The 25,043-nt window shown below is 41.8% G+C and overlaps 1 protein-coding gene across 2 annotated transcripts in view; it reads left to right on the forward strand.

Annotated features, from left to right (window-relative positions):
* Positions 1–25,043, forward strand: part of WWC3 (WWC family member 3) — a 1,641,181-nt gene that overhangs the window by 872,213 nt on the left and 743,925 nt on the right. For both annotated transcript variants that reach the window (XM_044072574.1, XM_044072573.1), the window contains exon 6: positions 20,990–21,119. In XM_044072574.1, the coding sequence (XP_043928509.1) occupies positions 20,990–21,119 (130 nt within the window). The remainder of the gene's footprint in view (positions 1–20,989; positions 21,120–25,043) is intronic.

Below are 25,043 nucleotides of genomic sequence, written 5' to 3' on the forward strand. Positions count from 1 at the left end.
TTTGTAGCCCTGTCAAGTGTGGTTCCCCTTTACTTTGGAACCTTGGACTCTGGAGGCCTCTTCAGATCTTTTGCCCCATCCCTCAGGGCACTCCCATCCAGATCTCTTGAACTTGAAACTAACTGCATGGTTTCTCCACTTCCAATGATGGCTAGAACTCCTGGGCTTTCTTGCCCAGTCAGAAAAATTTTGATTGTAGCTCACAAAGCATCCACTAGGAAGCTTTAAGACAGTGAAGAAGAGGTTTTCTATATGGGCTCATCAGAACAATTTAGACCCCTTTTCTGCACCAGTGTAGACAGTTTTGGACTTTCTAGCTCACCTTTTTAGTAGTGCAGTTTGTACAACTTGCTGCCATTTCCAATTTTCATGTAGGAGAGAACTCCTTCTCCCTAGCTTCATCTAAGCTATGCAAGGCCTTCCTGAAGGGTACCTTTCTTCTATGTCCTCATATTAAGGATTCTGCCCTTCTTTGAGACCTCACCTTAGTTATTCAGGCTTTAGTCTCACTCCCTTTTGAACCTACAGTGAAAGTAGACAAAGTTCCTTTCCTAGAAAACTGTTTTCTTAGTGGCTATTACTTCCTCTTAGAGGGCTTCTGAGCTGCAGGCTTTGTCTTGCAAACATCCATATCTAATCTTTCACAAGGACAGAGTTACCTTACGTACTAATCCCTGTTTTTTTGCCCAAAGTCGCTTCTGAGGCTAACTTGAACCAAGTCATCAGTCTTCCAGTTTTCTTTCCAAACTTTCAAAACAAGAGAGAGTACCTTCTCCATACGTTGGTTGTGCATAGACAATTACACTTCTATATGGACAGAACCAAAACATTCAGGAAATCTGACCAGCTTTTGGTAGCTTTTTCTAAGTCCAGATAAGTTAAACCAATTTCCAAGGTTATGCAAGCCCATTGGATTACCGGTTGTATTCAACTTGCTTATTCTTCCAAGGACATTTCCTTACCTAGTCATATTAAAGCCCATTCTCCCAGATCTGTTTCTACTTCTTCAGCTTTTTGGTCTAAACTTCCCATAGATAAAATGTGTGCAGTTGCTACGTGGTCCAATCATCATACCTTTATTTCTCATTACAAGCTGGACATTATTTCCAGGTCCAGGACATCTTTTGGTTCTGCTGTCCTCCAGAATATCCTTCCTTGAGGGCCCTCCAAGATGTTCTTCATGTTTCACTGTTGCAGTTATCACTTGTGGGTTATCCCTGCTGGATAGTCCTCGGCCGGCCTGAATACCAGAGTAAAGGATTTCTCTCTTGTGTCAGCTGTTCTGAGACTGTGGCTGACGTCAAGTCATCAGGGCTATAAAGGGTTACAGCCGATGCCATTACATCAGTCTTTCTTGCTGTGGAGCCCGAAGCAGAAGTAGTTTTGGGAGTGCGTCGGTCGGCTGTTGCCAGAGTGAGGAAACCCGTCTAAAGCTAAGTACCTCATTGGGGAATATTTTCTTGCTTTTAACCAATGTCAGAAAAAGTCAATAATTGTCTCAGTTGTGGAAAGCAGATCCCACATCAAGACTTCCATTCTCTCTGTGTCACTTGTTTAGGCCCAGACAATGATGTCCCCGGGTGTCAGTTCTGTGCCTCGTTTAATGCTAGAACCATAAGAAGAAGAGCTGAAATTATAACTAGGTATTTTAGTGAGTCTCAACCGGCTACTGACTTACCTAGAAAAAAGAAAGAGAAGGATAAAGATAGGCCTCTAAAAGTTAGGCCCTCTGACGACTCAGGTCAAAAGTCTGGTATTTTTCATTTCAGTGCTACAGCTGAACTCAGTAACACGCCTTCGCAGACCCTGACCCCAGCCGAAGAACTGTCGCTGGCCTCTACTGAGACCCGTTCGCTACAGGATCCACTTCCCCCCACTAGTATGTTGCCTCATTCTCATGCAGTCAGGTCCAGAGCCGCTTTGCAGGCACCGGCTTCTGCTGAGACACCTCTTACTACTGAAGCCAGGCTCAGACCGACAACAATGCCGCCAGTTAAACTCACTTTATATAAGACTACCAACCTATCCAGGCCCAAGCCTAAGACTTCCCCCAAAAAGGTCCCTCCCCAAGGACCCAGCCACCGACCTACACCTAGTCCCACCCCTCAGTCACAGCAACTGCTCAGAATGGCAGAAGACTTGATGACTCTTATTAGGGGAAGCCATCCCCATCCTCCCACCCCAGTCAAAAGAAAAAGGGACACCTCCCCTGAGGTCCTCACTGACCAGGAATCAGAAGAATCTGTCCTTGAGGAGTCTGACATGGAGGACCAGCCCTTTGCAGCATTTGAGGACTCTGATGCTGATGACACCATTCCATCTGCCTCCCCCCCCCCCAAGGACCTTTCTTTTGGGGAAACCTTAAATTCTCTCAGAGAACACTTCCAATGGGAGGCCCAGGATTACCGTCAGTCTAAGAAGAGACCAAAATAGCTCCGTGACCTGCCACAGCATAAACCTCTGGCCATTCCGCCCATCCTGGATGTAGTGGAGGATTTTTTTTAGAATCTCCCCTTTCTCCAGATTCTCTCTCCCCAGCATCCAGGAAACCAGATAGATATTACAGGGTGCAAGACACCCATAAATATCTTTTCAAAACCCCTACTGCAGACCCCGAAGTCATTACTCAAGTCCCTAAGGGAGCTAGGGCAAGATCATCTAAAAATCCCATCCCAGCTGACAAAGAAAGCAGAGCTTTAGACAGAATGGGAAAAAAAGTTATACACTTCAGCCACTTTAGCTGTAAGAGCCTTAAATTGTCAATTTCATATGCTGAAATTCCAGCAGAATATCCTTGAACTGATTAAACAGAAGTTATCTTCCATTCCTGACAATAGTACCACCAGAGAATTAACAGACCTCATGCAGTGTAGCTCTCAGGTAACCAAACACTCCTTGCATTGTGGTTTTGATGTCTTAGAAGCTTCTACCAGGGCTGCAGTCACAGGCTCTGTAGTCAGAAGGCATGCCTGGTTCAGGGAGCAGCCTTTGCCTGACCAGGTAAAATCCTAACTGCTAGACGCCCCCTTAGATAAAGACCAGTTGTTTGGACCTAAAGCGGAAGAGGTCATTAAGAAAATGGAGGACAAAGCCAAGTCCATGCAAACTGTCAAGGACTTCTTACAGGTGCAACCTCCCAAGTTCAGCAGAAACTTCCCACTAAACACTGATCCTTTCCCTCTCAGACTAAACAAGTCCAGAGAAAGGGATGTAGAGACAGAACCCCTAGGCATCAGTTCCATAGCCAACAATGACCCAGGTAGTGGTTCACTGATGCTCCTAGGCAAGGGAGTTCTAAACCAACTCCCTTCTCCATGGACTCTCAATGAATGTTTCCCCTCTCCTCTGCCCCTCATGTCACCAAACAGACTAGGAGGAAGACTTACCCTCTTCCTAGCAAACTGGCAGGCCATCACCTCAGATCTGTGTGTCCTGAAAATTATTACCAGCGGGTACAGATTCTATTTCAAAGAAAAGCCAAAAAGGTCAGGTTGCCCAGGCATCCCTGCAAATCAGAGGACAGAAGCTATTTGTCAGATCAGATAGCTTTATGCCCAGGGTGCTGTAGAACCTGTACCAAAGGAATTGACTGGAAAAGGATTCTACTCAAGACTGTTCCTGGTTCCCAGAAAAGAGGGCACCTGGTGCCCTATCCTAGACCTCTCCACCCTGAATCTGTCCCTCCTGGTTCCAAAATTCAAGATGCTGACTCTACAAAAACTACTACCTATGCTCCTGCCACAAGCCTGGTTAGTGACCCTAGATCTGAAGGATGCCTACCTGTGTATCCCTATCAGTCAGTGCTGCAGGAGTTACCTAAGGTTCAGAGCAGGGTCCCAACACTTTCAGTTCTCTGCTCTGCCCTTTGGCTTATCCATTGCTCCCAGAGTCTTTACCAAGTGCCTGGCTCCAGTCATTGCATTTTGCCGACAGAAGGGCATACACATTTATCCCTATCTCGAAGATTGCCTCATACAGGCAGAAACCAAGGAAAAACTCCTGCAGGACCTCTCCTTTGTGCAGACTCTACTAACCTCACTGGGATTTACCATCAACCTGGAGAAGTCCCATCTACAGGCCACATGAAGGCTAACCTTCCTGGGCACTCTTCTAGACACTTCAGCACAAATGGACCCCCCCCCCCCCCCACAGAAGCAGGCCTTTCTACAGTCTTACTTCACCCACCTGGCACACAAAACCACCTCACTGCCAGAAAAATCCTGCAAGCCCTGGGATACTTGGCTTCCTACATCCTGCTGGTACCCCTTGCCAGGCTGCACATGAGAAAATAGCAGTGGTACCTAAGGAACTTCTGGTGCCAACACTCACAGTCACTGGAACACCAACTCCCCCTGATTCCTTGTCTAGGGAAGGAGTTCCTGTGGTGGGCCAAGACTTGCACTCTGAACAAGGGCCTTCCCTTTATCCTTCAGCCACACAATTAAACCATAACCACAGATGCCTCAGACATTGCCTGTAGAGCTCACAAAGGAGCACTGTGAACTCAGGCCTTTTGGGAATAGGAGGTTCAGGGATTCCATTTCAACCTGAAAGAAATGCTAGCAGTGCAGAGAGCAATCCTAATCTTCCAAGAACATCTGTCACCAGGAGTCCTTTTAATCAAGACAGACAATACTACTGTCATGTGGTACATCAACAAGCAAGGGAGCACCCATTCTTACCCCCTGTGTTGCTTAGCTGAAAATCTGGCAGTCAGTCTCAAACCTGGAACTGCATCTCATAGGACAGTACCTTCCAGGGAAACAAAACACCCTGGCAGACCAATTAAGAAGACAACTCCTGGATCTCTGCAAGTGGCAGTTGCACAGGGAGACCTTCCTAAAGATCAGTCGAATCTGGGGGAAACCAGACATAGACCTTTTTGCAAGCTACCAGAACCACCAGCTCAAGAGAGTTTCACCCAGAAGCTTGGAGGGTGGAAGCCCTATCCTTCCACTGGGGCAGCCTGTTTGTGTATGCTTTCCCCCCACTACCTCTGATACCCAGGCTGCTGCTCAGGATCAGAGAGGAAGGGCCAAGGGCTATCCTGATTGCCCCAGACTGGCCTAGGCAGCACTGATACCCCATGCTCCTCAGTCTGAGCATGAACCCTCCCATCCCCCCACCCCCCACCACAGACCTTCTCACACAATAGAGAGGGAAGCTACTGCATCCAGGCCTTGCCACATTCAAGTTAACCCCATGGCTAATTCCACAAAGGTGGGTAACACTTCAGCCCTCAGCAAACAAGTGTTAGACATTATTAAGGAGGCCTGTAGACCCAGCACTAGAAAATCCTATTCAGCAAATGGAAAAGGTTCACCTGCTGGTGCAGCAGCAGAGGTGCATACAGAACCAATGCTTCTTTACCACTGGTTCTGGACTACCTGGCAGAGCTTCTAGAAAAGGGCTTGTCTTACTCCTCTATCAAGACACATGCTTCAGCTATATCAGCCTGTGTCCAGGAGGAGCAGCCCTTGTTCTCTCAGCACCTCTTAAAACAGTTCCTCAGATGTGTGGCTTACATCAGACTACCTAGAAGGCCACCTGCACCAGCCTAGGACCTAAACTTTGTTTTGGAAAAGTTGACTCTGCCCACTTTTGAACCAGCATCCTCAGCAGATCTCAAGTACCTCTCTTGGAAAACTGCTTTCTTGCTAGCCATCACTTCTGCCAGGAGGGTATCTGAGCTCCAGGCCCTCATGGCCACTGAGCTCTTAATCATTTTCCTTGCAGGCAGGGTCTCTCTGAGAACCACCCCCTCCTTTATGCCTAAGGTGGTCTGTGATGTAACCCTCAACCAGACCATTTACCTACCTACTTTCTTTCCAAAACTTACCAATAAAAGAGAAAGAATTCTACATACCCTGGACATACACAGACAATTGAGATTTTACCTTGACAGGACCAAGTCAGTCAGAAAAACTGACCAGCTACTGGTTTCATTCACCCCTGGGGCAGAGAGGATCCCATTACAAACAGACCATCTCCAAATGGATCTCTCATTGCATACATTTCTGCTATGCCTTCCATGGAAATAGTCCTCCTAAATCCATGCAATCTCATTACACTAGATTAGACTCTACTTCCACGGCCTTCCTGATGGGGGTTCCTACCAAGGATATTCTGGAGGCTGCTAAATGGACATCTGTCCCCACTTTCACTAAGCGCTACCAGCTGGCTATGTTCTCCAAAACCAGGGCAGGATTTGCATCTGCAATTCTGCAGGGCATGCAAGCATCCCCATAACCTATATAGCATGCCTCCACCCACTTCCTCAGCTTTGGGAATCTTCCCACAAGTGATGACTGCAACAGTGAAATATGAAGAACATAGTACAGTTGTGTACACTTACCATAAATGTAAATGTTCAAGTGTATTCACTGTTCCAGTCCTGTTTCCCTCCCACCTTTCCCCTTATTTCTATATCCTCTGAGGGGCTCCTGACTATTAGGGGACTAGAAAAACTGATGTAATGGTGTTGGCTGTCACCCTTTATAGCCCTGATGACCTGACGTTAGCCACAGTCTCAGAACAGCCGATGCAGGAGAGAAATCCTTTACTCTAGTATTCAGGCCAGCCGAGGGCTACCCAGCAGGGATAACCCACAATTGATGACTGCAACAGTGAATACACGCGAACATCTACATTTATGGTAAGTGTACACAACTATACTTTCTTTTAGTAGCTGGAGACTCTGTCCCATAGGTTGAAGAGCAAATGAAGGCAACAAACATCAGATAAAGAAGTTATGTACTCACCATAATATTCCATCTGTGTTATTGCCTCTCATTTGCTCTTCAACCTTCCCTCTCTCCATCCCTGTGCCTTTTGAGGGACCAAACAGGTATTGTTTGGACAGATACTTCTGTTTCCCTTTTGAGCTCCTGAAGTATCTGAGCTTGGCTGATTCCTTTCTCCTAAGTAATTTCTCTTGCTTTTTGGCATTATGATTATGTGATGTACTAAGTTGCAGCAAACTCGATCTGAGGGATTTGGAGGAGAGGAGCATCATGGGTAGGGGAGGAGCTCAGATGTTAGAGCCTACAGCTTTAGAATATGGCAGAATCGGATCCAATGATCATATCTGAAACCCATAGGTTGAAGAGCAAATGAGAGGCAACAACACAGACGGAACATTATGGTGAGTACATAACTTTTTTTTGTCTATGCTAGTAAAAAGAATGGCAAGGATGTTGCCAAAGTAATAGATATGGATCAGTGTAGTTTTATGAAGGAAAATCAAACATTTGACAATGTTAATAGAACAATGATGACCCAGAGGGAAGCAGAATGTAAGGAAATACCACTGTTGTTGGTGGGTCTTGATGTGGAGAAAGAATTGGGCATAGTAAGCTAAGATTTTATGAGTAGGGCAATGGAAGCATTTGCATACCCTAAAGAGAATATATGAAGGATCAGAATCAGGAAATAGTGGGAGGTTCCAATAAGTTGTGTTTGAAGAGAGGAACCAGGAAGGGGTGTCCTCTTTTCCCTTTATTTGATCTATATTTTAGAGCCACTGGCAAAGAAAATAAAGAAAATAAAGGACTCAGAGATTCAAGAATTATATTGGTATGGTAATCAAGAAAAGTTGGCTTTATTTGCAGATATTTTAAACTTGATAAATCCAGAAAAGGACATTTTAATGTTGTGGAACATTTTGAAACAGTTTCAAGTATTTTTGGGATATAGAATTAATGAAGATAAAACAAAGACTATAGTTGTAAATTATGTATCCCTACACAAATTGGTTCAGCAATACCCATACTTATGGGGGCATGATAAGATGAAGTATTTAGGGGTATCGATTTAAAAAGCTTCTGTGGGAAGAAACCAAGCAAAAGGTAATAAAAAAGCTGAGAAAGAAGATGTTCTTATTTACGGATATTGATAGTAAGATACATGCAGTGAAAATGTTTTAGTCCCTTTAGTTTTAAATATATTTTAGGCATATTTTTTTATCAACCAGAGGCAAAGTTGTTCATAAAAATTAATAAAGAGTTGAATTTTTCTTGGATGGGAAGAGGGCAAAATTTAAGCAGAATAAGTTGATACTCCTAATAGAACATAGTGGTTGAGGATTACCTGATTCAGAGAGATATTTTAGAGCTACACTGTTAAGGCTCTTATGCATAACACAAGCAGAAAGTTGTAATTCAGGGTAGAAAGGGATGATGATGATGATGAAGTGGGGGAGAGTTCAAGAAATAAGGGGAGAGTGGGACTTTGAATCCAGATTCTTAAGGAAATAATAAGAACCATACAGATTATTTTTTCTATAAAGTTGCAGAAAATATTCAAAGACCTAGGCCAACATGGGAATGGAGAAAAGAGGGACTGCCATTAGGGATGACTGTAAGTAGTACTACGGAAAATAGACATTAGGGGACAGGAATTTTCTGGAAAAAAGTCAAGAAAGAACCAAGGTATTGGGAACAAATAACTAGAGAGGGAAAGCAATAGGGTGGGATGAGGTGAAGAAGTTTGGACTGCAGGTTGGAGACTGCTTTCCCTGCCAGGGGTTGATATCAGAGTATAGGCAAAGAAAAAGGATTAGGTAGGTAGAACTGTTAGTCGAATCCAAAATGGAAGCTGCTGTTAAGAAGGGGATATTAGTAGGGCATGTAAAATACTGCATGAATACTATAAGAATCAATCAGAGGAGGTTAGAAAAAATTGGGAAAACTGGAAAAGCAATTTACAAGGGAAGAATAGGAGGCTATATGAATGGCTCCAGTGTATTTAAAGAAGTCTAGAAGGTTTAGGATTTTTGCTTGGAAGTGTTTGAATAGTTATTTTTATACCCCAAGCATACTTCAAAGAATTCTTCCTCAGGTATTTAGCAAATGTTGGAAGTGTGGTGGGAAGAAAAAAGTAACTGGAAACATGTTTTGGGGAGTTCAATGAGTTGACAGATTTAAAAAAAAACTTCCCTGCAATGTACTCTGTCAAAAATATTGGGGGAGCAAATGGCTGTGACTAAGGAAATTATTCTTCTGAGCTGGAACACAGGATCTGAATTGCCTAGACATTATAAGATGTTATGGTGCAGTGGTTATTGTTGCCGCCTCACAGCAAGAGGTTCTCCGGTTTGATTCTCAGCTGGGCTGCCTTCTGTGCGGAGTCTGCATGTCCTCACTGTGGTTGCGTGGGTTTGCTCCGGGTGCTCCGGTTTCCTCCCACATCCCAAAGACATGCAGTAGGTGGATTGGAGACTCCAAATTGGCCCTAGGTGTGAGTGTGTGCGTGTGTGTGCCTTCTGTGGAAGGTTGGGCGCCGGGCTGGCAACTCGACACCGTACAATTCTACTGCCAATCATGAGCGGACAGATGATCCGCTGTGGCGACCCCTAACCAGGAAAATCCGAAAGAAGAAGAAGAAGATTAAGTTTAATTCTGTTGGCTGTCAAAAATGCAATTACTGTGGAAATAAAATATAATCCAACTGTACTTGAAGTGTTGAATATTGTAAATTAAATAAAAGAACTGAAAGTGGGATTTTTAGAAAAGTGAAGGAGCAAATTGCATAGGAATAAATGGCTTTTTTGGGAACTATAGATGGAGAGGAATGCTCAGGAAGAGGTGTGAGGTTTAAGGGAAGGCAGGAATTTAACTATTTATGTAATGTTGGACTGAGTAACTTATAAAGACAGAAAGCATAATTACAGTATGTATAGTGTATGTAAATGAAAAAAATTAGTTTTCTTTTCTGTTAATGTATGTGTGACTATATCATAAGTGATAATACAGAAAATGTGTTTAAAAAATAAATACATCTTAAAGTAGACATACTGTGTTCTGTAGCATTAAAATTCAGGGTTAATTCAATGGTCCAAACTTAAAATAATCAGAGCTTTTCCTTTGCAGATTCTACTTGTAAATATCATTCACATAATCTGTTCCTCTACATATGAAAGAAAAAAAATGAAATTTTTTTTTTGCAAATCCTTTAATAATAAGTAGGCTAACACAGCTTAACTATACAACAGTTTATATTTATGTGGGCCCTTTCAAAGTAATGCATTCTTCAATTCCAGTAATTGTCTAACTGCGTAAAGTTAATTACTGATACATCATTCCTATATAAACTAGCATCTGTTCTTGTCAGTGCTCATTCAGTCAGTTGGAGAGGATCTGTTACATCAGCTCAGATAGGAAGAAGTGCACCACAACATACTTTCTGTTCCATTTAGCTCACACTACTACTCTCTCACACCTCCACCAGTTTGGAAGTGGCACATGGATTAATCAGTCCCTTGTGATCAGTTGTCTTTTGGGTTAATTGTTGTGAAATTATTTATCTTAATCATTTCATTTCTAACACATAATTTGTTTTCCAGAAAGTTGTAAAATATTTATTTCAGCACAGTTGGATAGGACAACCCCTATATGCTAAATGAAATATCTTACATTCCTTAATAATTTAATAATCTCCACAGTCTGCTGTCCAATTCATGCTGTACATTCACCATGTAATCCACAGTTTGTTTTCTGGCAGCCACAGTACTTGCTCATTTTTGTATGCAGAAGGCATGAGTTTCTCCCATATCTCATGTGGTTTACTTTAATTACCTTCCAAAACATGTAGTGGCAACCTGGTTGCTTTCACAATTCCGGTGATGCTTTAGTAAAACCTGTCGAATACACAATCTTGGTTATCACAAACTTTAGTAAATTCAATCCATATTCTCCTTCTAAAGCTTCAGTCAGTCTCAAATTCTTCATACATGCCTTATCTTGTATTGCAACTACCTGTTTGCTGCATGTATTCCATCCGACCAACCGAATTTTCCAGCTCACTTTGCACTTCCAAAATCTGCTGTTAAATAAGTGTCATGGAAACCTACTGATCATACAGAAACTAAGTTATTATCTACTTCAACCCTTCAGACACCTCCAGTCTTTTCGTACATGTAGCAAACCATCCAAATTTGCAACCGAAACCAACTGCGCAATCTGCCTGGCTATTTCTTTAACTTTCTTCTAAATCATTTCTCCACCATTACCTGTTTGCTACTGTAGTGATCAGCTTTACTGTTGAATATTATCTCCACATACTTCTTCCTCCCCACTGCTAAGTCAACAATCAGTTTCTTTTTTGGCCATCCACATGACAGTAACACTATCGCAGACTGTCGCTGTTATTCATATCAGTTTCCTGATTTAGTTGCCAAAGCTGTAACTTTAATTAACCTCACTACACAGACAAATCAGAGTGGATATGCAGTGTCATGGAGCACCGCAGGACTTCCCCAAAGATACATGTTTTTGAATGTCACCATGCTTCCCCCTTGCATTTCATCTTCTATGTATTCACAATCTGAGCTGCAGAAATGGTGTTAAGGCTTTCATCTGTTCCTTTGTATCAGTAACTGATATTTTAGTGTACAAAATAAAAATTTGTGGCTGAATCGCACCTGGAACATGGGTTTTCTGTAAGTTGATATCTGGACACTATTGACCAGTTAGGAGTGAATGCATATACTTTAATAGTTATTTTTATATGTTTATTTTTGTAACACTTAACAGCTTTACAGAAAGGCAGTAGTCTTGCAGATTCTTTGATTTCTTTGAAAGGATGTTTTGAATAGGGTCAGAAACGCAAGTTTTATAGATCTGAGATGAAATTGTTGGCAGAGTTTTGCAGAGATTGTGTATGCTGACTAGCAGCTGTTGTCCAAAGCAAAAACTGCTGTACCCAAATGCAAAGTCTTTAGTCAGATTTGCTTCCAGGTTTTGCCTTCTTCAGATGGGATACAGCTGACAAACACCATGCCCAAAGTTCAAGATTTAGTGCGCAGAACATTCCACATCTTAAGTTGTGCTGTTAATTCTGTCTTGAACTTAAGCTTGTCCATTTTACTAAGCAGTTAGATTCTTTCAAACAGACTTGAGAGCGCCATCAAGAAGTGATTATGAAAAGTCCTATCAGCCAACCACATTTCGCCACTAAGCAAACAGTAAGTTACATTCAAAACCAGTAAGTCTTTGGTCTTTATGATGCAATGGCCACTACATATGGACAGGATTCTTTTAGTATTTTTTTTCTTGAAGAGACTTTAAAAAATGTATGTGATTCATCATATAAAAATGACATGTTTACTATAATTCAGTAATCCTGTAATTGTGGACTAGATAACTCAAAGTGTTCCATAATGTGATACTGAGCTCACAAGGTTAACTTTATTGCTGAATGTTAGATGATTATTTACAGTGGTTCCAAAGACTCCAGTTAATTTAGCCAATTCAGTGTACAGACCATTTAGGTTCAGCAGGCCTGCAATTCTGTTGCTGTCAGACTGCATTGTATCACATTTTGCTACATCACAAGAAATCCCTGAGCTGGGGTATATAATGTCCAGTGCTGCTTCTAAAAGTTTGATTTCCGCAGTATTATCAGTCGTGCTGTCATAGGTTCATAGGTTCATAGGTAGATACTAGGCTATCTGCCCTAGGGCATTTATAAGCCTAGCCAGAGTGTATTTGGCTTCCGCCTCCCTATTAGATTAGCCTACTGTGCCTCTGTAAAGTAGGTCACAGAAGGTACCCTTTTAAGATTAGTTTACTGTCCCTCTGTCTAGCAGGGACACAGGAGAGATCCCAGGGGTGAATTTGTGATTTCCCATCCACGCGTCCAAATTTCGCTTGAAGAGGGTCAGCGAGGGGCTATGTCTAACATGAATTGGGATTCTATTCTAGAGTGAGGGGAGCCTCTGGGAAATTAATCTGTCCCTCCAGCATGTCCTATTTATTTTTGTGCTGAGGTTTAGGTCCCTGGAGCATGTAGCTCTAAGGGACTTGGATTTTTTGAGGTGGAGCATGTCCATTAATTCTGGGTTTGACATGGCTTTGTACGTCAGGCATAGATCGCCTCTGAGTAGGCGGTAAGCAACTGAGTAGAGCTGGAGTTTCTTTAGTCGAGCTGCATAGGACATCTGTTTGTAGCCCATGATCCTCCTGGTGAGGTACTTTTGGGGTCTCTCCAGTTGCTGCAGGTGTCGGGTAAGGTACATCCCAAAAGGGGCATTGTATTCAATTATGGGCCTGATGAGTGATGAGTAGAGGGGCACAATGACCTCTCTTGATCTAGATGCGAACCCTTTCGTGATAAGGTGGGCTATATAGAAAGTCTTTCTAAACACTTTGGCAGCGTGATTATCAAAGGAGAGATTACTATCTACGTTGGTCCCCAAATCTCCAATTACTTCTTCTGTACTTAATGGATTACCACCTATGTGGTAATTTGTGGGCACCTTGTTTTTCCCAAAGGGGATGACTATGCACTTTTTAGCATTTAGCTTGAAGCCGTGGCTCTGGCACCAAGCATACGTCTCTGTGAGACCCTTTTGGAGGATGCTTGTGTCAGCTGGAGATTCGATTATGGCCCCCAGTTTACAGTCATCTGCGAACTTTGTCAGCCATAATCCCCCCGTGTTAGCCTGAACCTCAGAGAAGTATATACCGAACAAGAGAGGTCCCAGAACTGAGCCCTGTGGCATGCCACTTGTAACTGGTTTGGATTCGGACATGGCACCTGCGATTCTGACCATGTGGGTTCTATCTCTGAGCCAGTTTGCAACCCATCTTGTGATATAGGGGTTGATATTTAAGCTGGTAAGCTTATTTATGATGCCCAAGTGGGGTATTGTGTTAAAGGCTTTTGCGAGGTCGAGGTAGGCTGTGTGGACTACCTTGCCCTCATCTATGGCTTTGGTAACTGTTTCAAAGAAATCAACTAGGTTTAAGAGGCAAGATCTGCTCTTAACAAAGCCAAATTGGGTAGGGTCCAGTGTCTGGAGGCTCCCAATGTCTTTGTTTATGAGTTCCATGATAATACGCTCCATAGCTTTACAGACCAGGCTAGTCAGGCTTATGGGGCGATAGTTTCCGGGGTCCGTTGTGGCACCACCTTTGTGGAGTGGGACCACTGTAGCTGTATGCCATTCTTTGGGTACATATCTTGTAGTAAGGCAAGTAAGGTAAGTTTGAACAGTGACTTAATGTGAGGGTTCAGTTCTTCTTTGAGCTCGTGTAAGACACAGCCTGGAACACCGTCCGGTCCCATAGATGCTGTGTTTTTGCTTTGGAGAGGGCAACTTTCACCTGTGCATCTGTGATGTCAGGGAGGTTACATTCAGTTGGGATAGGCATTTGCTCCTTTGGGGGGAAGGGGGGGAGAAGTTTGCGCTGAATCTGTCTACCAGGATGTTGGCTATGTCTGTAGGTTCGGTATATTTTGTACCGTTATGCAACAATTCAGAGCATATCTGGGAGTTTCCGCCCATGTTTCTGACATAACTAAAGAAGGCCTTGTGATTATCTTTAGTGTCTAGGGCAATTTTTCTTTCGAAATTGGCCTTTGATGATTTTATGAGGGATCAAAGTTTCTTGCTAATACTGATCAGAGATGCCTTCCCTTTTTGGGATTTTGCTCTGTCATGTAGTAGCTTCCTCCTTCTGTTGTATAGCTTATTTATGGCCGGGGTCCACCAGACCGTTCTCCTGTTTTTGGAGGAGTGAGTCTTGGTTTTATTTGGGATAGCACGATCCATGCATTCCTGCAGGTGCTCATAGAATGCATTTGTAAAGGATTCTGCGGATTGGGCTGTATTATCCTCTGGCCCAGGGGCTTTGAAGGATTCCACCTCAGTTTTGAGAAGTGCAAAGTTGGCTTTTGAAAAATTCTTTGCAGTAATTTCCTTGGCTGGGGGTGGGGACGGGATATGGATGTCCAGGGAAATTTGTTTATGGTCTAATCTTACCAATGAGGGGTTTACCTCTGGTGTGGAACATAGAGTCCCCATGTTGGTGATGACCAGGTTCAATATGTTGTTCCCTCTTGCGGGAGTGGTGCCCAGTTGTTCCATTGTGTTAGAGTTTATAAATTCAAGGAACTGTTGGGCGAGGGTGTTTGGGCTTGAGTAGTTTTCCCAGTCAATGTTTGGGTAGTTGAAGTCACCCAATAACATAGTGTTTGGAGAGACCTTCATATTCTCCAGTGTTCTCAGGAATGCCAAGTGGGGTTCCTGTAATAGGGAGGGTGTTCTGTAGCAGGCTACAAACTGAAAGGCAGTTTTGCCCACTGTTAGTTGCACATGGATGGTTTCCGATGCTTTGTGCAGTGCCACTAACCTGGAGGTGTAGGTATCTTTGATGAATATAGATACTCCCCCTCCTTTTGGGCTTTGGTCCGAGTTTTGGGGCTGAAACTCATGGTATGAGTATAACCTGGTAGTGCTGGGGTGCTCTCAGGAGCCTTGAACCAGGTTTCTGTTACTGCACAGACATCGATTTTCTCCATACTGAGGAGAGTCTCGAGTGCATGCATCTTGAGGTTTAGACTTCTGGCATTGAGTAGCATTACCTTTAGTTTTTTTATCTTTGGGTTGTCTATGGAGGTGGGTTTGTCCTTTGAGCCTTGCCTAAAAAGGCACTATGGGGGTGGCAAGAGCCTTGGCCAGTATACGAAAGCCTAAGGGTGACAGGTGCAAGCCGTCCCTACTGAAGCAACGTGGCTTGTCGAGCATGTCATCCCAGGCTGACAGACACTGGATCCCCTTTGAATGACACCAATACTTTAGCCAATTGTTGAACTGATCATTTTGTCTTTATACTGTGGCATCATTCTTGGTGAGGGCAAGATGCTACTCAAGGTCAGGGGCATACCAGCCTGGGCTACATGGTCAGAGAGCTCCTCTATGTCTCTTTTCATGTAGTCCAGGGAGGTACGTCTCAGGTCATTCACACCAGCATGGACAATGACGGAGTCATACTTGTGCTTGCTTTGGAGTGACCTGAGTGCTTGCGTTATGTGGCGGATCCTGGCACCCGACAGGCAGCTTACAGTGACCTTCTCCTTGTTCAGTCCGGTGAGTGGGACGTCAGTGTGCCGGACAATAGAGTCCCCTATAACAAGTGTATTTGGTGTGTTGTTTGGCCTTATGGGCTGTGACTGTGAGGCACACTGATTTTGTGAGATATGTGATTTGTTGGTATTGTTGAGGGGTGGCTGTTGCTTGGATATCTGCTTAGGAGGTCTGTTTAGGCAGATTTTTATTTAGAGCCTCCGAGTGTGTTTTTGTGTGTTTATGTGTTGGGTATGCAGATGCAATAGGTCTGTGTGAGACTGGATTTGTGGTGTGGGTGGTTACCTTTTCCTCCTAACTGACTGTGCCAGTCTTGGGTTGAGAGAGCTCTGCCTCCAGTTTGGCTGTGTAACTGCATCTCTCACATGTATTAGAGTTAAGGCAATTGTAACATTGCCTCAAAATTCCCAAATTCACCAGCTGGACTGGAGAGTAACCTTGAAATTGACCCTTGGACATACCAGATTAGTATAGGGAACTGTTTTTTACTGATCAGATTAGGGAAGGGAACTGATTTTTCACTTGATCAGGAAGGACCAATCGGGAGTCTAATACTTATGAGAAGTCAAGGAGGATTTAGTGCTTTAGTTAGTTAGTGTTTCAAATTTAGTGTCAAATTTACAGAATTCTGCAAATTTGATTAGCCCCACTGATTGATCAAGACTTGTTGGACATACTCTACATTAGCATTTAAGTAACCTTCTCTGAGTAATATTAATAGAGAATAGGTACTTGAGTTTTTTTAGAGTCAGTCTACCTCTGAGAGGCCCAGTCTGAGTAATATTAATAGAGATGATCTAGGTATTTGATCAGAATGAAACTGGAGTTTATCAAGTCACAGTTTCCTGCCAGAGATGAAGTGGAGGAAAACTATAGAAACCTTTCCTCGCTGATTAGTCCATTGTAGATAAGTGCAAAGCAGAATATTACATTTTTTGTACTTTTCTCAACTCTTGGTTTATGGGTTCAGATAAGATGTTCTCTTTTCCTCAGATTGTACAAGCTCTTAACTGAAGAAAGTGTTAGCATATTTAATTGGTGCCATCAGGGTAACATTCACACACAGAATAGATCAGAGTGGAGAAGAAGTGTATATTTTGCTGTTGATTGTCTTTCTTTCATTGCGCTTCTTTTATAAGTAATTGCCAATTATGTTATTCTGTAGCACCAAACAAAGGCCTACTGTTACACTCCTGTGTGCATTTATGTTTTTAAGCCAGTGGCTTCAGTAGTATTATTATTCATAAAATGAATGGGTGTGCATAAGAGCTGTGGTCCAGGGTTTGGGTATATGTCTCAAGAAAGGGATAGTGTATAATGTATGGAGAGATGTAGTTTGCATGATGAATATTTTGCACATGTGTCTCCAATTGTGTCTAATTATTTTAAATGAAAAAAAAAAAACAACTGTGTGGGACAGTAAGAAGCTGTACTGAGTGGTTGTATGGCTAACCAAATGAATTTACCTAGTGCCTCTGACTGTAGTAAAACAATGTGTCTAAGTATGGATTGTGAAAAAAAAAACACTACCGAAGCATGAATGGCTTACTAGACCCACAAGTCAGTTAATTAACTAATGGTTAATACAAGCAGATCTAGCCACATGTGACATGGCAGAACCTTATTGACCAATTGGCTTGTTTGGCAAAAGTGTGGCTGTTATGAGCATATAAATCCAGGTGTCCACAACCCTTACACGGATCTGAAAAAAATGTAACCTTAAGTCCATGTTAGTTCCTGGAGAGCATTTTCAGAGTAGTAGGAGGATCGCCCAGTGTGTGAGCGCATGTGTGTGTGTGTGTGTGTGTGTGTGTGTGTGTGTGTGTGTGTGTGTGTGTGTGTGTGTGTGTGTGTGTGCTAGGGGTGGGTCTGTGTTGTGAGTGCTGCGTTTGCTGTCTAACAGATTATCAGGGTTAAGAAAACAGTCTTGTGACCCACATAGCAGAGATACAGTTTTTCCAGTGACTTATGATGTTTTACAAGTTAGAATAGCACTGTGCTGATGGTGGCCAAAGGAGGATGGAGCAGGAAGTCTTACAGCACTTGGTGTTTGGAGTCTCCTAGCTAAGGTCTATTCTTCAGGTATGGAAAAAAAACTTGTGGGATATTCGTCTGTGAGCTTAAAGCTTTACAAGTTATACAGTATATCATAACTCATTGCAAAGAGCTGCAATTCCCTTGGGTCAGGGTACCCAGTTGTATTGATTGTGCAGGCAAGCCGTTATGGACAGTGATTTGGCACCCAAGCAGAAGATGTTGCTGCAACCATACTAAATGTCATACGTTTAAAATGTTGTAAAAGAACAAGAGTGGAGACCAGACCTAAGAGTCTTCTACAAACTGACTAGGTGTTTGGGCACTCATTGATAGATATATTTGCCTCAGCAGTAAACTGCTAGGGCCCCAATTCTGATTCCCTTGCAGAGTGATCTTTATGGTAGATGCTTTCTCCATACTATGGAACAGAAACCTCCTTTATGCCTAGCCCCACCTGTTATCCCCAAATTATTTCAAAAAGCAATCCAGGACGCCCATGCTGATTCTTCTTCTCCCTCTTTGGCCAAGTTATCCTTGGTTCTCCTTTCTTAAAGAAATGAGAAGCAAAGGAGTCAGATTTCCCCTTATCCAATGTTTTTTTATGGCAGTATTAGAACATCCATGCCTAAACCACCTATAACTTGCAGCCTGAAAGACAGAATCATAATTCCACAAAATAAGTCCTTTCCTTAGATGTCCTGTGAATCCTGAGAGAAGCTAAATGTTAGGAAATTTTACCAGCTGTTGTGAATTGGCTTTCAGCATAATGTAAAACCAAGTCATCTGATTAAGAGGAGCCACAGTTCTGTAAGTTCTTCTTTAGCTGCCTCTCTGGTTTGATATGTAGCATCCTTATGCATGAGTTAAAGTGCATCTTTATTTCATCTATTCTTATTTACCTTTGTATCCCCTAACACTGACCACACACCAAACAAGTGCCAGTATCACTGGACATTGAAGTTTGTACTAAAAACAGATCCTGATTTCAGTGCATCTATAACATTTCATTCATGAGAAACCTAGTTTTGTTCCCCATCATTTCAGTCAGGAGAATCTCAGAGCTGAACTCTTGTATGCTCAAAGTGCTTTACATGATGTCCCTCATTGCTGGGTTTGCCCTTTGAAACCATTCCTCCTTTGTGCCTAAAACAACTTTTTGCCTCCTTCATATCAGATATGAAAGGCAAATTTAAGAGGCTATATAAAATATTTAGGTGCTTTTGTTGTCTTTTGCTATGACCACTATGGAAAAGTAGTGCAAGTCTTTTTTTCAAAAATGTTTCTGCACAAAGCATTTGTGAAGCAGCTGCATTGATCTTCAGTCACACCCTTCTAGGCACTGCAACCTGGACATATTTTCCAGGAACTGGGTAGGTTTTTTGTCAGAACTGTCCTACATGGCTTTTGCCTGCTTCCATCCCGAGGTTCTGGACATCTAGGGAACTTCTTTAGTATTCTACTGTATGTGGTGACTCCTACTACACCACTGATCCTTATGGTGAACATAGTCCAGTTGTGGGAATATTCTAAACATAATCATAGTTGAATGGGTAAGATCACTGTTGCAGTGTAGATGTCATTCCTCAAAATTATTGCTTCTTGCATTATACCCAAAGGGATAAGGGTCCTCTTCTTCTTTTGTGAAATGCCCTCTTTTCTTACATCTCAGGCTTACTCTGAGGTCAAGAAGTATCCTGCATCCCACTTAGGAGCCCATTGTGCCATACTTGTTGGTGGCCTCTTTAGCCTCCTAAAAAGTGGAAAAAAGAGTTTGCAGGAAAGAACCAAAGGCAGCACAAGTGCCTCTCCCTTTTGTATTGCAGGCCTTATTGTCATGAACAGACTGGGGAGAGCAATCCAGCCCAGGGACATCCAATAGCTCTGGGGAGTCTGGCCAACCTGTGAGATGTCTTGACTGGCTATGTAAAGACATATGTGATAAGTCATACTTGAGTAACGGTCTGCTCCTACATCCGTGGTTATGGTAACTATGCTCATAAAGTCTTTTCATTATAAATACCGTTTCGCTCTCATTCTATGCCCATGTCTCTCCCTTAAAATTATTTGGGTTTTCTTTTTTTACATTTCCAGATGCTATAGTCTGCATTTTCTTCAGTTTGATTTCCTGACAGCATTCCATTCTTGTGATTTATCTGGTATTTGTTCTACACCCTTGCTTTCTTGTATTTCCGTAACCCTATTCCCTTATTTTTAATTCTTTTGCACTCTTTAATATTTTGCTATTTTAACTCAGCTGTGGACTACCTACTGCTTTCTATTTTATTATTTTGTAGCACATATTTTAGTTTGATTTTTGTTAATGAACTAGGTGCTTAACATAATTCAGGAAGTGAACATCACACCCTTCACACTGCGAAGTTTCTTCTTGTTTTGTTTTTGACCCAGTATACATTGCATACTGGGTTTTCTGAGATTTCGAGGGGATACCACAGATTTTACTTTTTAACTTTTTAGTAAGGCTAACAAGTGTTGCCTGCTGTATAAGCAAAGCTGGTTCTTTACCAGACCAGAACTCTGCAATGAGGCACTGATGATCCAAAAAGATGGCACAGTGTGTGTGTGTGTGTGTGTGTGTGTGTGTGTGTGTGTGTGTGTGTGTGTGTGTGTGTGTGTGTGTGTGTACTTGTGTGTGTTGTGTGATTGTGGATGTGTCCATCTGCATGAGTGTTCATAGTCTAATGACCTTTTTACATTGTCCTAAAACCCCTTTGCGTCACGCAGTGCTGCTTAGAGTTGAAATACTGTAAGCTATTTCTTGAGGATTTGTGTTACCCATAATGCTTTGCATGCATGTAGATATGTATTTTTTTTTTTATGTAAAATCTGAAAACTATTTATGGTAACCATTTTCAACTAAAGCTACTGTCTTAGCTATTGTTTATTAAACGTGCTTATGCACTGATTGTTCTACTGTCTTCTTTACTGCTTTTAATTTTAGGTGTAACAATGGTTGCCATGACTATTCACTTCCTTAATGTTTTGTCATATAATTATAGTAATATGTTGTCTGCAGTATTTTAAGCTCCAGTCACTCTGTCATTTAACTTTCATGTTTTTCTCCAGGATTGACCGGAAGATGTCCATCTATCATACCAACTATAAGCTGGATGAGGCTCAAGCAATAATGAATGAGTTAAGAAATCTTAAGAAATCTATTTGTACAGGAGAAAAGGAAAGGCAGGACCTTATGCAGGTAAGTACTGTTTACACTGTGCTTTTATAATATGTTTATAGTCCTGCACTTGTTTGCCAGTAGGGCATGACACAAATTCAGATTCATGAAGCGCTGCAGAGAGTTGTCAGTCACCTGTTAATACCATGCTGTTGATATACTGGGTCTATATTAGCAAACTGATGCAGCAGAAAGCCGAACACCGTTTCATCGACACATATGTGTCGAACTCCCAGGTAACCAAACAGCCAGATCACAGATTTTTTTTCCTAGGGAAAAAATCGGTAGGCCAAGTACATATGACACACCAGTACAAACATTATAAAGTGGGGGACTATGCCCCCAGTGGGGAAAAGGGCAAATTCACAGCAACGGCTAACCAGTTTTTTTTCCCTGGCATTCGATTACCTGGAAGTTCGACACATATGTGTCAATGAAACGGTGTTCAGCTTTCTGCCGCACTAATTTACTAATATAGACTCAATATACTTACTAGGATCACTGTCAGATACAGAACTAATGTTCTAACATAAAATATGTTTCTACCAAAATGAGTAACTTACATTTAAATTGATGTGATAATTGTAATCGATAACGTTTCAGATCAATCTATTTTGTAAACTGATGGTATCAATTCCTCTTTTGTGGTTAAGTGGGAAGATGTGTAATTTATTTATTTATTTCCAGTTTGATGACCGGGGAGGTCCACTGGGCTCAGGGAGCCCGTTTTCAGTGGCGGCCCTGGGAGAAAAGCTCCGCAATTACAAAGTTTAGTTACAGATACAACCATAGTCTAGAAGGCACATTTTACAATTTCATATCATATTAGAGAGCAGGCGTAAGTTCTTTTGTTACATAGTACAATTAAGATATTTACGATATGTACATTTTTCTGGTTAGCTAGTACTCAGATTTAGTCAGGAGTTTATGGGAGGAGTAAAATATTAGACTAGGTGGGGAGAATGCAGTTGCATTTCTTGTTAGAGGAAAGGAAAGCATATAGCTGAGTTTTAAAATTTTCAAAGTTTTGACAAGCCCTTAGAGAGGAAGGAAGAGAATTCCATTTTTAAGCTAAGGAAAAGGATAGCCGAAGTTGATCAGCGGGACGATTTGGTTTTCAGACAGTTATTAGGTTTTGGTGAGTAGATCTAAGAGTTCTCTGAGGGGAGTAAGGTAGAAAGATGTCGGAGAGAGCAGGGCACTTGTTTGAAAAATTAGTTTGTGGGCTGCAGTTATTTGAAGATAGTCAAGATGATTGGAGAGTTCAAGCCAATTTAACAAATGAAGGGCAATACAATGATGGGAGGAGAATTTGGCTTTGGTAGCAAATTTAGAAATCTTATTATAACAGCCTTCCAGTTTTGAGGTGAGAGCAGCAGATATGTTTGTTAATAGAGGAGCGCCATACATTAGTGAGGGGAGTAGATAAGTAGTGGCAAGAGTTTGTCTGGTGGAAGGAGAGAGAAAGTGGATGTTCCTGTATAGCATACCTAGTTTATGTGGGTTTTCTTAATGTTTTTCTGGATGTGAGTGTTGAATTTTAGGTGTTCGTCAATGGTAACCCAAGTAGTTTGGCAAAGGGAACAACCTCAATAGTAGAGTTGTTTTGGCTAATAATTTGGAACGAGTTTTTATCAAGGGGGGTAGACTCTGAGTGAGAGAATAATAGAATTTTGGATTTACTGGCATTTAGCGAGACGTGGTTTTGAAGCATCCAATTTTCAGTGGTAGAGAAAACATTTTGGGTCATAGTTTGAAGCTCTGGGAGGTTAGAGGTGCAGCAGATTAAGGTAGAATTGTCTGCATATTGTACAATTTTGGTATTGTGTATGGCTTTGTGGAAATCATTAATAAAGATGTTAAACAGCATTGGACGGAGGATAGATCCCTGGGGTACCCCAGTGGGGGTAGGAAGGAAGGTTGAAGTGCCTTTCCCCCATTTTACAGCTTGAGACCTGTCAGAGAGGTAGCTTGAGAACCAGGATAAGGTATTCTGGGAGAGATTAAAGTTAAACCCAAAAAAAACAGCAAAAGTGGCGACTGGAAGGTGAAAACTACGAAGTCCAACAAAATCCACAAAATGTAAAAGTTAAGCACACAATTTTATTCGAATTGCTTTTTGTCCAGCTAGTAGCCAAACTTCTTCAGACAACAAGATAAAATAAACTACTACATCCAGCTCCATTTATACTTCATCTAAACCATTTGTTGTACAAATTGATTAATTGGTAGGGAAACCACTTTAAATAAACAGGTTCCTCAAAAATGAAATAAAATACATTTCTCCAGTTTAAACACACATATAAATTGTGTCTTTCGGCCTTTCCCGGTCAGGGGTCACCACAGCGGAACTCCGGTCCACTAATGATTGGCAGTTGATTTTTACGTACCGGCTTGCCAGGCCTGACGCACAACCTTCAACGAAGGTACGCCCATTCACGCATGTCTCCAAGCAGAAGACGCTCTAGCTGATGTTAAAAGGGGGCCCATTTCAACTCCTGTTCGAAAGGCAGGAGTTGATTTGGCAGTTAAAGTTACAATCGTATAGGGCTCCTGGTTTGAATGATAAAGTTTCTTTGGCTTGTATTTTAAAATTAAGAAGTATTTTGTGGTGAATGTGCACACATTAGGAAAGCCTCAGGGCTATGTATATTTTTAAAATAAGTAAATTAAGTATTTATGGTACCATATTATATATTTTTGATTTTTTAACGTATTTATATGTGTATTTAAACTGGAGAAATGTATTTTACTTCACTTTTGGGGAACCTGTTTCTTTAAGGTGATTTCCCTACCAATTAATCAATTTGTACAACAAATGGTTTAGATGAAGTATAAGTGGAGCTGGATGTAGTAGTTTATTTTATCTTATTGTCTGAAGAAATTTGGCTACTAGCTGGACGAAAAGCGATTTGAATAAAATTGTGTGCTTAACTTTTACATTTTGTGGATTTTGTTGGACTTCGTAGTTTTCACCTTCCAGTCACCACTTTTGCTGTTTTTTGGGTTTGTTCTTTGGTTTCTTCAGTTTGATTAGAGATTAAGGTTAGAAAGATGGTTTAAGAGATGGGTGTGGGAGATGGTATTGAATGCCTTACAGAGATCTATAGAACGGTAGATACTATTTTTCCAGAGTCACAGGCCAGATTTATTGTGTCTGAGAAGGGGAGAAGTGCAGTGATTGTACTATATTAGGTTCATGGGTTTATACTAGCCGTGTTGGGTTGGAGTGATTAGCTGGTTATTGGTTAAGAATGGCATAAGCTGGATGTGGATGCATTTTTCCAGAAGTTTTGAGATTGGGGAGAGGATAGCTATGGGGCAGAAGTTAGAGATGCTATTGTTTTTGCCTCCTTTATGGAGAGGTAGAATAAAGGCAGCACACCATAATTTGGCACATAAGATTCCTGCATGGATCTGTTTATCAAGATGCTAATGGGAAGAGCGATGCCATCTGCGGCTATTTTTAGGAAGGAAGATGGGATATTGTCAGGGGCATTGGAGCATGGTTTTAATTTAGAGAGTATTTTTTTCATGTGGGATGTTGATATGGGTTTAAGCTCGAATATTGGAGGAGGATTGGGGGCAGAGGGTTGTATGGGTGGTGAGGGAGGTTGGATTGGCTGAGGGAAAGGATTATTGTTAGGGAAGGTTTTGGTTAGTTCTGCTATTGAGTTGGTAAAGAAGGAGTTGAATAGAGAGGCTATTTCAGGATCAGATTTGCTGGAGTCTGGGCAGGGGTTGTTTTTGGTACCTGGGTTGAGGAGAGAATTAATGGAATTTCAGAACTGTTTTGGGCTTTTTGATTGGTTAGACTGGAGTTTAATATAGTAGGACTTTTTGTCTCTGATGATTTGTTTTATAGCAAGGTTGCGGAGTTGTTTATATTTAAAAAAATGTACTTGTGTGCTTCAAGGTTGGAGTTGTTGAATGATACTAAAAATG

Source organism: Protopterus annectens, chromosome 5.part0 (assembly GCF_019279795.1).
Source record: "Protopterus annectens isolate FY-2018-M chromosome 5.part0, PAN1.0, whole genome shotgun sequence".
Lineage (NCBI taxonomy): Eukaryota > Metazoa > Chordata > Ceratodontiformes > Protopteridae > Protopterus > Protopterus annectens.